Source organism: Parasteatoda tepidariorum, chromosome 6, assembly GCF_043381705.1.
Source record: "Parasteatoda tepidariorum isolate YZ-2023 chromosome 6, CAS_Ptep_4.0, whole genome shotgun sequence".
Taxonomy (NCBI): Eukaryota; Metazoa; Arthropoda; class Arachnida; order Araneae; family Theridiidae; genus Parasteatoda; species Parasteatoda tepidariorum.
The window spans coordinates 77,479,565-77,491,949 of NC_092209.1; the positions used below are offsets into that span (position 1 = coordinate 77,479,565).

General features: G+C 28.0%; 2 protein-coding genes across 2 annotated transcripts; one reads left to right on the forward strand and one right to left on the reverse strand.

Moving 5' to 3' along the window:
• Positions 1-2,227: 2,227 nt before the first annotated feature.
• Positions 2,228-4,654, reverse strand: LOC107445540 (conserved oligomeric Golgi complex subunit 2). The gene has a single exon (XM_016059962.4). The coding sequence runs from the start codon at positions 4,513-4,515 to the stop codon at positions 2,482-2,484; it is 2,034 nt and encodes a 677-aa protein (XP_015915448.2). The 5' UTR covers positions 4,516-4,654; the 3' UTR covers positions 2,228-2,481.
• A 193-nt stretch (positions 4,655-4,847) lies between these two features.
• Positions 4,848-8,160, forward strand: LOC107445541 (preli-like). The gene has a single exon (XM_016059963.4). The coding sequence runs from the start codon at positions 5,091-5,093 to the stop codon at positions 5,724-5,726; it is 636 nt and encodes a 211-aa protein (XP_015915449.1). The 5' UTR covers positions 4,848-5,090; the 3' UTR covers positions 5,727-8,160.
• The last annotated feature ends 4,225 nt before the right edge of the window (positions 8,161-12,385 follow it).

Sequence of the window (12,385 nt, forward strand, 5' to 3'; positions counted from 1 at the left end):
TTTTTCCTAAATTTCTGTTATTCCGTTTTTTAAACCTGTCTAACCAGCCATTCGAGCACATGAAAGTAGTCTCATAAAAACATTTAGCAAATTCATCCACATTTGTCCAGATACAGGAAAATTGCGGCTTCTTCGAATGGTGAACCACTTCAGTAATGCTTCTTCATCATCCTCGTGATCTACTTTTCTCAACTTATTCTGTCATCTAAATTTTTTTCATGAGCAGAAATTATTAATTGCCTACTTTTCCATATGTTACAAACTTCAGATTTGGATAGTTTATATTCCCTGAAAATATAAAAAAAATAAAGAAAAAACACAGTCGAAGACAGAAAAAAGTTCATTATATCCAACTTCCTCACTTTTTTGGTTCACTATATCCGGGAGTTCACTATAAACCATGTTCACTATAGCGGGGTTTGACTATATATATATATATATATATATATATATATGTTTGTGTGTGTGTGTAAAACATATCTCTTTTTCGACATATTTAAATTTAAGAACTTAAAATATTGATTGTGTTCCCGATTTGTTAAATACAGTCCTAATAGTTCAGTCAGCTGATCAGTCTAAAGTATGAAGTCGTTATTGTAAACTTTAACCTTTTATAAATAAATTTTAATACTTCTGGAAATATTAAAGCAAATTAAAAAAATTATACCACAATATACAATTATGATTGAAGAAATTTTTTAATGAATGAAAAAAAAAAAAAACTGGAACATATATATCCCTACATATTTTAACAAAAAAATTTAATATGGTAGAAAAAAGAAATATGTATTTATCTGCTTTATGAAACTAGCAGCAATGCTGTCGTTTCTTTAAACCTGAGCAGTGATCGAAAAAAGTAAATTACATTTGTAGTCTGCTACAATTACTTTCTTACAAATGTAATTAACTACAACTACTTTGTTTTAAAAGTAGTGACTTCAAACTACTTTTGTAGTCACACTTCCTTAAAGTAGTCACTACTTTAAGGAACTGAACTCTGCTTGAGAAGTTAATATATACCTACATTTAAAATGGTTTTGAATATTGACTTACATTAACCATTCATGCTTACACAGGCCAGTTTGTTATTCTAAAACATTTTTTTTTCTGAATTTGTTCATTTAATTCAACTTTCTATGCTCTTCTCGATAGCAAATATCTAATTTAAGAAATGCTAAAAATTATCAAATTATTATTTTGTGAAGTGTATAATGCTTTTTTTTCTTTTAAGAAATTAAGCTTATCAAAAATATGTTCCTTTCCTTTAAAATAACATCAATGTTTCACGAGTTTCATCAATGTTCACAATCACATGTGAAAGCGTTATCAAATGGACAAATTATATATTATTCGTAGTGGCTAGCTTAAATATTAGTTATGTGCGTCTCTAAATATTTGATTATTGTTAACTCACAGTAATAGGGATATTTGAAATTGCGTTTGTTGACAGACCCTCACAGATTTGTACCCATCAAATTTGATAGACTTAAAAGCAATTAACTTATTTGCTGTTTTAAATCCTTCAAATACTTACCTCTTAATTTATGTGTCGTAACTTTAGCTTTAATTAATAATACAATGACAAGCAAGACCAAGACTATTTTTAACACACCCTTTTCTCAAAAAAAAACTTATCCTTTCAGTTTTCAAGAACTGATTATATACGATACTCTCACAGCATTTATAACATTTATTTTTTGCCGATTCCTATACCCCATTGACTAGTAATTTTAGTCCTGGATTCAATGTTTTTCTTTGAAATGGCAATTTTCAAAATGGTAGTTCCATTATGGTCATCATCAATGGCTCAACAGTCCAGGGTGGGTCTTAGCCTTCTCAAGAAGTTTTTTTTCCAGGCTAACCTTTTTCCTGCCAGCATTTTCCAGTTTTTAGTATGGTAGTTTACACTTTGATTTTTGAAATATCTATTTTCATAATTTCCAAGCAAATATATATATTAATTTTGCTTCATTAGAGTTTATTTCTAATAAAAACAAAATATTTACTGATTTATATTATTATTTATTACAGATCGATAATAAGTACTTCTCAGCATTAAAAAAACACAACACTTCTAAGTCAGGAATTTCAACTTGGATCTAGGATTACTGTCCACACCCCCACTCCTTTACGTACAACCTAGACGACAAAACAATAGCACATAATTTATACTACCCCCACAAGATTTAATTATTTGAACATCATAGTATTATAATTATGATACCAATTCATTATAATAACTTTTTCTTTATTTTATATGCAAACAATTCAGAATAGCAAAAAAATTTATATATTTAACAATTATTCTAAAGTCTATTCATTAGAAAAATATAACATGCATATTTTTTTAAACACACTTAAAAATAACATAAAAATTTTATAATAATTTAATGCTTATTAGATAGTGTACGGTAGCACACAAAGTTTATTTAAATATAATTATTAGCAAATATATAATAATTTATATTTCGAATTACACTTCTATGAAACTCTCTCAGCATTTAAAACAAGCTTAGATAATTCTTCTAAGCTAATAATTTTATCTGATTTTATTCCTAAATTTGATACTATCTCTTTTAAATGTTGAACATCAATCGCTAGCTGACGCCGGATTTTATCATCATCAGTCACTCCACTGCCAGTACTCTGTCCTGAAGGTTTATCCCTAGCTCTTTTCAAAATTTTTAAGCTATCTTCCATTTTTTTAATTGATGTTAAAACATCTTGTACGATAGCCGTACACTGACTAACAATTCCACGAGTAACTTCCAGTTTACAAAAATCTGTCCATTCCTTGGAAAGAATAGTTTTAGTTCCTTCCAAAAATTCATTTAAAGGTGCAAACACAAGAGAAACATAAGTCGAAGGCTTTACGGGCATTTCACGGTTTGTTCGTCGATAAAGTCGCGGAATATCACTGATTAGTTTTAAGTGTCCTGTGCATCTGGATGTGAGAATCAATACCACACAATCTGCAGCTTTTAGTGGAATTTTAGAGAGAAGGTCTATTCCGTCTTGAAAGGCTTCGTCAATAGTTGAATTCATTGATTCGACATTTATTTTAGGCAAAATGGTAGCAGAAAGATATCGTTTAAATTCATTTTTTAATACTTCAATATCTTTCATTAGCATAGCAATTTCAAGACATTTTTCAGTTTCTTGTATGAGAGCACTAAAACTTAAATTGCAGTATCGCGATAATAATTGCAAAGAAAGCATAAAGAATTGACTCTTCAATGGAGATAAAAATACATTATCATCCCAACACAAACATAAATTAGCCCAGAGAGAACAAGTTATATTTAAAAGATAAGGCAACTTATCATTTTCAGACTTATCAAAGGGTTTTAACAACGAGGTTTCAAACGCACCAGCTATTTCTTGAAATCTAACTTGAAAATATAGATCCAAATTCCATTTTTTAAGAAATTCATAATAGGAAGAATGATTTCTCAATTTATTAATAGTGGCATTTTCAATGCAATATTGTTCAAATTGATGCAAGAAGTTCATAGTGGATGTGTAATTTTGATGGAAGAGTTTAGGGTCACCCGGTGAATACAATGTTACAGAATCTAAATAATCAAAACATAACATGATTTCAGGCCATACAGCATTCACTAAAAAGTCGTAACCGGGAACAACTTCAAAATGTCTGGTTTTATTGCAGGTGACAGTTAGCAGATCAGAGCAATGGTCTGGTATGAAACTTAAAATGTCCTTATAAAGTTTTATCAAACCGTTTCTGGAAAGATTACCTTGGGTAATGACTTTCCTCATAAATGGTCTTACAACGGACTTAGAAAAACAGTTTTCAACTATATTCTCTTTGCCCATGATGGCGTACGTGTGAAGAATTCTAGATATTTTCTCTTGTTCATGACTCGAGAGGCATTCAAGGAATAAACTTTCTAACCGTGTTTCAATACTTGATGATACTGTTAGTACCTCAGCTCTTTTATGATCCAATTTTTTAACCTCTGACAACTGATTCATGTGAAATTGAACTGAATTGAAAGCTACAGCAACTTTTTCTAATATCTCAATCTGTTTTAAGACACTATCTGCTTGAAAAGCGGAGTTTTGCAGGGAATCGATTTTTTCAAGTCCTTCTAAAACACTTGATATGTGCCGAACAAGAACTTTTGATTTATGTGTGCTCTTTCTTTCATCAAACATTGATTGTGCGGATTTTAAAGTTCCCTCTAAATTGGTTTTGATTTTTTCTACTTCATTTTTCAAATTTTCGAGAGGTGCAGTTAAACTCTTGATGGATTTATCTAAACCAACTAAATTGCTTGATAAATTCACGAAGTCGGCATAGTCTTTATTTATTAATTCGATCATAGACGTGCATAGTATTTTATGATACAAACCAAGATCTTCTCGCATAGTTTCTAACGAGGCATGTTTACGACAATCACTGACAAATTTATCAACACAAAAATCGTTCTCTAAAAAATCTTCTTTGTTAAAACAAAGGGGCATTGGTTTTGAGCTCAACAGAGCATCCATTTTTGTAAATTGCTTTTATTTTTAAAGAAATCTAAAAAATTACAAAATTACTAGGCTTGTTTGTTTATTTTCTCTGTGCTCGTCACTATCGTCTGCCACTTTTTGTTTGATCAGCTTTGGTAATAAGAAAAGATGTATTGCTTCTGATTATGACTGGATTAATTAAAAACTCAATCGAAAAGAGTTAATAATATTTTTGAGCATTAAAATGTTCTTTAAAAAAGAGAATATTCCTTCAACATTTTAAAATTTTTAAGAAACATTACTTCCATATTTAGTTTTTTAGGTTAAAAATCAGTTGTGGCAACAGCTGCTCGTAGGCAATCCGGAAATTTCTTTTATTTACGATCTAATCTTGTTCTATCTTCTTTTCTCGTGTATTCTTCCAGCACCGGTTCTGTAGGTCGTGTATGTAATAACTTTTTCCTTTATTGGTATTCTTATTCGTATCAATTTCTTTTTTCGCTGTAAAATGATCTACTTTACATCAATTTGCATTTATTTACTGTAGCTGCGCTCTACTAACTATAACTAAATCATTTCAAGGTGTTTACAATATACAACTTAGTTGAAAAATGAAATTCTTCGAGGGTGAAGATATTTTTCATTACTCTTGGCATCAAATAGCGGAAGTGTTTTGGTTTCGCTATCCAAATCCATTTAGTAAACACGTAAGAACCGAAGATGTTTTGTACCGCAAGGTCGAAGATGGGATATTACATACAATGAGACTTCTAACCAAAACTGTAAGATTTACTTCTTTTGGGTACAACATAGCTATAAAAAACGAACCTATTATCGAAGAATCTTTCATCGATCCAGTCAATAAAACAATCAGAACATGTACCTGGAACATTGGAACTTCTGTTGCCCGCATTAAAGAGCTGTGCTTTTATAAAGAAAAAGAGAGAAGTAGTTTTGCAGTGGAGCGTAAAGCCTGGATTGAACGAACGAGACTGTATCTGCCTAGCTTATTTGAATCGTATCTTATTCACAGGTTTCAAAAGAATGTGCAAAAAACTTGTAAAGGACTGGAATTTGTTCTCGCTCAGAAATATCCTTCATCAGTTGCTGTAGAAATCAAACCATCTTCTTTCTTAGATAAAGAGAAAATATGTGAAAAGGCTAGGAAGGCTAAAGATATTGCTGCATCTAAAACTGTTCCACTATTTGCTGCTGCTTATGCAGCTGGAGCTGATAAACAGGGTTAAAATGACCAGCTATTCCAAAAATATGTTTGTCTATCTTCTGTTGGTTGTCTAATTAGTTAATGTTATGCAATGATTTTGCTTGCCTTATTTTTTAATTTGCTTATAGTTTTAATTCAATAATAGTTTGAAAATGATCATGAATTTTATGTTTATTTTATAAACTCTATCTTCCATGAACTTTTTCAAGTTTATTAAAATGAGTTTATGAAGATAAATTATCTATCAATTTAATGATCATACTTTAAACTATATGTGTCCATCTTCAAGTTAATTAAAAGATGAATATTATTTAGTGATTTGTCCACGTTCAGTTGGTAATCTAATTAGTTAATGTTGTGCAATGATTCCACTTGCCTTATTTTTAATTTGCTTAAAGTTTTATTCAATAAAAGTTTGAGAATAATTATCTGTGAATTTTATGATTATACTTTAAACTATATGTGTCCATCTTCAAGTTTATTAAAATATTAATGTTATGCAATGATTCCGCTGGCATTGTTTTTATTTTGCTTAAGTTTTAATTTAATAATAGTTTGAAAATAATTATCTATGAATTTTATGATCATACTTAAAACTATTTGTGTTGATCTTCAAGTATATATTAAAAGATTAATGTTATTCAATGTTATGCTTTTTTTTTAATTTCAAATTTATGATAAGTTAATAATGGTTTAAAATTTGCAATATTCTAATAAGGCATTTGTTTTGTTGATTAATTTTTAGTGTTTTGTTTTTGTCTAAGTCTTATGCAGCTAGAGCTTATAAACAGGGCTCAAACAACTGAACTTATTAATTTCTAAAATATTTGTTTATTTTTCAATTTTGCAAGTTTATTTGTTAATGTTTTGTAACGATTTCATTTGTCTTCTATTATAAATTGCTTAAGACATGAATTTAATGATAAATCTAATTTATAATGATAAGATTAAATTTATCTATTTTTTAGTTTATAAAATTGAAAAAAGTTTGCTTTTTAATGATTTCATCTTTATTCCCAAAGACATGGTGAGTTTACTGATGGTTAAAAATTTTTAATACTTTCTAATGTATTTATTTTGTTAAATAATCTAGGTACTAATACATGTTTGGTGAAAAGTGTTCTTCTCAGTTTTAATTTGTTTAAATGATGTACTGTGAGTTAATAAGTTTTAAAAATGATGGCAGAATTATTGTTCACTATTATTGATATCTTCAGTTAGTTAGCTCTGTATTAGTTTAAATAATATAATCTTGTGTTGACGTGTTTACAAAAATATATTTTATTCTATTTTTGATCTATTTTGAATATGTTAATTTTAAGGTACCAGGGGTCTGTCAGGGCCAAATTTACTACCGTTTAGCGGTACCTTCACAAATTCAACTCTTGGAAAAAACGGTAGACATGTACTACTTATACTTATTCCTAAAATTTTGTTTTTGTATCCCGTAAGAAACAATAAATCCATATTTTTACTACATTTTTGTGTTGATTTTTTAATATAATTTTTAATCTTCACAAATTATGTCTAAATTTTCATAAAATAGGTACCTCACAGAAAAACCTAGACAGACCCCTGGGTACATTAAAAATAATATGTTTTTGCTAGTTGAAAAAATATTTCAGATTTAATTCACTGTAGTTTGCTAATAGACTTTTCGTTGCATGGGTATTTTTTTAGTTCCTATTTTATTTAAAAGAAAAAGAAAAAAAAACTTTTTCACCAGTTTAAACATTCTTAATATAATTGAAATGCTCTAGTTATTTACTGAGAATGATGATAAATGTTTAATTGTTTTAAAAAATTAAATTAATTGGCTGCAAGATAACAGTTAAAGGATTAATAATCAGTAAAGTAGTTTTAATATTTTAAAGAAAAGTGCTAAGTATCCAAGTAATGAAAATGTGAGTAATTATGTGCCATCTATGGATGGAGCTAAACTTAGTGAAAAATGCACAAATGTTTGTTTGTGTGGTTTTATTTTATTTGTGCTTTTCAACTTACAACTGTATCTAAAAGTTCAAAACGTTAGAAATCCTTTGAAATGAATCGTTATTTGAAAATTGTCGATTGCAATTAAATAAACATTTTTTAGATTTTGTCAATGGTAAGACTTATATATAGATTTATATTGTATTTGAAATTATGTTATATGTCAAAAGATAAGGAGAAAAATGGTCTCATTGAAGAAAGGAACCAATTTTTGATCTATTTCATGTTAGTTTGCGTATATTTTTAGAGCACAGATGTTACAAAATCAATTTAATTATGATTGTCTTTTTAATCATAGTTAATGAGTTTTTTACATGACCAAATAAAGGACCAAATTATTCTCCACTTTCACCTGTAATTTTTAAAATCAATACGTGATTTGATAGCATCAGCTTTTTTGATGATACCTTAGTACTTAGTATAGATTTCAATAAGTTTTGTACTGCCTAAGAAAAAAAAAATAAGATTATGAAAATTTAGTACACATAGCGCATGGCACTAAGTTTGATAAAAGGAAGAGAAAAAAAAAAAAACTGTAGGCATGTTAGGAATCTATATCTTCATTTAATATTAAGTAAAATCTAGGGCTGATTCAAGATTATTGTAGAAAAACTATTGTTGAAATTTTGCTTGATTTTTCTGTAAAAACATAATCAAGTTACAGATATATTTAAATAAAAATTACTTCCTTTTTAAAAGAAATTATTATTATTATTTTGGATGCCAGACTATAGGTGTGTAATTGCTATATGTAAGAAAGTTAACATAATTTTAAATTAATTAATTTCAATAATTTGATGTTATTGTTTCAAATTATTAATATACTACCATGATATTATAATAATATGAAATGCTTTTTACAGCTATTTTTTTCTGTTAAAAGAATGAACTTTGTCCTAATCAGTTAGTAGTAACTAAACTTAATTCATTGAATTGGTTTATGTAAACCAATTATTAAATTATGCAAGACTTGAGTTTAATTTACTAAACTTGTTGAAAATGTTTTTTTTTCAAATAAACTTTTCTTCTTTAAATCACTTAATTTTTTTCCCAGTTTATCTATCAAATTCTTACCTTTCTAAAGTTGATTTTAAGCCTCTTCCTTTTAATTACATAAATTATTTGGTTCATGTTTAAATAATTAATTATTCTTACATTCCATTGTATTCTCTGTAAGGAAATGATTTATTTCAGTCTGTGTATAAGGTATAACTTTATACCTTTTAACTTTATTAATGCATTGATAATAGATTTCGTAAAAACTATTTTTAATTTATGTTTTATTGTTGGAAAAATATATTTATAATGCAATACACAATGATTTTGTTCCATTGAAAATTAAAATTTATTAAATGCTATTAAAAATAAATGAAAGACTATTGTACTCTATAGAATGTATTATACTGTTATGTTATTTTGAATATAGTATTTCCGTTATTAGAGATTCTAAAGCTCTGCAACATTTAAAATGTGAACATCTTTTGGTAGCAGAAAACATTGTTTAATCTGTGTTTCACTGTACTTGCTTGATGGATTTTTATTGAAACTTTAAAAGTTAGAATCGTAATTTTTTTTTTCCTTCCTAGTTTTAATTCACTTAGGTTTTTTTTTCCCCTATAACAATTTCTTTTTTTTCCAAATATTTAAAAATTTTGGAATTTATTAGTATAAACACAAATATTTGTTTTAATTATTTTTAGCGCTTGCAGTGTATCTATAATTTTCATATAATTTTATGGCTAAAATCTTCTTATAAAATTAAAATTTATTGCTAGTTCCCATTTGAGATTAAAAAAATTAATTCCTAGTATTAGTTTACATTCTCCCTATACCATGTTCAAATTTTCAATCGTTATTAAAATACTTTTTATTTATTCACCCAAGTTCAAATACATTTTTTTTTTGAACTTGTAGTGGATGAAACTTGATGATGATGTAGTTTTTTCAAATATTTATTCATTAATTAGATAGGGATGAGCGAGAAACGAAATAGAATTTTCTGACTGGTTAAGCATGTGTCTTCGTTTTAAATTTTACGATAAGTGATTCAGTTGTTCATGTATTTTAAAAGCAACATCAGTGATAATTTCTAACTTACAGCTTTATTTAAACAAAAAATAGTTTTGCTCACATTTAAATATTTTATATTCGCTGTATGAGATAAATTCAATAAAGGACATTACGTGGTAGCACCTGTGGCCCACGTATCCAAATTTACACTTTTATAGTTATCTGAGACCACACTCCTTTTTTTTTTCCATTCCTACTATTAGTTCACGCTCTCCCTATATATATATATATTTATATCTTGTTCAAATTTTCAGTCGTTAATGAAATAATTTTTATTCTTCCATACAAGTTCAAATGCATTTAAAAATGGTTACAAATTATATTAAGTTCGTACGTCCTTGAAACTACAGTACAGAATCCGTTATCCGGAAATCAGAAGACCGGAAAACTAAAAAACCGGANAATATTTAAAAATTGTGGAATTTATAAGTATAAACACAAATATTGGGTTTATTTATTTTTAGCGCTTGCAGTGTATCTATAATTTTCATATAACTTTATGGCTAAAATCTTCTTATAAAATTAAAATTTATTGCTAGTTCCCATTTATGATTAAAAAATTTTTGTAATTTCTACTAATAGTTTACACTCTCTCTATATCTTGTTCAAATTTTCAATCGTTATTTAAATACTTTTTATTTATCCACCCAAGTTAAAATACATTTTTTTTTTGAGCTTGTAGTGGATGAAACTTGATGATGATGTAGTTTTTTCAAATATTTATTCATTAATTAGATAGGGATGAGCGAGAAACGAAATAGAATTTTCTGACTGGTTAAGCATGTGTCATCGTTTTAAATTTTACGATAAGTGATTCAGTTCTTCATGTATTTTTAAAGCAACATCAGTGATAATTTCTAACTTATAGCTCTATTTAAACAAAAAATAGCTTTGCTCACATTTAAATATTTTATATTCGCTGTGTGAGATAAATTCAATAAAGGACATTACGTGGTAGCACGTGTGACCCACGTATCCAAATTTAGACTTTTATAGTTATCTGAGACCACACTCCTTTTTTTTTTCAATTCCTACTATTAGTTCACGCTCTCCCTATATATATCAGGGTGCATAGCGTTGGTAAAAAGTACTTAAAGGTGCTTTTTTGGGGATTTCGTTTTTAAAAGCTTTTAAATGTGCTTTTTTCAGCTGGCGTTTTTAAAACGTGTTTTTTTTTCGAATAATTTTTTTTCTTCTTTTCTGTGATATCTGGTGGATCCCATGCATTTCACGAAAAATGGGGAGTTTGCTACGTAATCATTCACGCGAACTTCATGTCGTACCCATGTTATGACTTGCGCATGCGCGCACACTTGAAACCGAAACCAGAGTGCTCCAATTCGGATAGAGAATATCAGATCCTTGTGAAATTTTTTTCTTTTTAATTTTATTTATTTTTGTTCTTGTTTATTTTATTTTACTTCTAACTCTTTTTTTGACGTAGGGGGTAAGGGTCAAGTTGAATTCACTCGGTGATGTGGGAAAGTACTGATTGTTTCGATTTACGCCGTTTCTTTCTTCTTTTTTTTTTTTAACGCTGAAACTGTTTATAAAAAGTTTTTGTTTTTCAATAATATCATTGATTGAATATGAATTTTTTGAGTGCTTGGAAATTTTTGTAAAGTGCTTGAAAAGTTTTTAAAAACTGCTTATTTTTGATGCAAAGATTTGGCTACGCACCCTGTATATATATATTTATATATCTTGTTCAAATTTTCAATCGTTAATGAAATAATTTTTATTCTTCCATGCAAGTTCAAAATGGTTACAAATTATATTAAGTTCGTACATCCTTGAAACTATTACTGTGCTGTGGCTTTTGTTTATTATGATTGTAATTGAAAGTTTTTATTCAAATAATTGGTTGAGTCCATTAACTCAATATCTACAATTTAGTATTTTCTTAAAGTAAGTTAAGCTATTTTAATCCAAATTTAATACTAATAATAAGGTTAGAATTGTCAAATTTTAGAACTTTGATGATAATTCCACTCATGAGTGTGAGCACTGTATTGTGGCCTATTTTTAAACTAGATTTTTTTTTTAACTTCAGAAGATATTTTGTACCTCAAATCACTCCCATATCTAAGTCACTGCATATAGCCCTGTTTTTTACTTTTTCTTCTCAAATTTGTTTTTAACAGAACTACACTTAGTAAGTGGTGCTATATTTATACAGGAATACATGTGTATAATTGATAGTTTTATCACCCGAATTACAAATTTGTTTGATGATGTTTGCAAAACTACAAAAATAAATTTGTTTAAAAGTAATTTTGTCTCTCTCCTTTTGTTTTGTGTTGATATGGGCCAGTAATCCATAGATTAATTGTTTTAGAGAATTTTTTTATGTATGTAATTAGTGTGTTTAAGTGAACTTAGATTATCTTTACAGTTGTTACACAATTGCATATTAAATGAACAACTAAACCCTTTTTTCTGCACATGTCTCAGCAAAATTAACGAAAATATTTTCTAAAAAATAGGAGTAGGAGTTAGGTCATAATTACAGTGGTGTAAATGACAGCTTGATATGCCGAGAGGGGGCATACAAGGTTTTAGGGCGCACTCAGAAGAAAAAATTACGCTAAGTTAAAATAAAAATATTTTTTATTTATG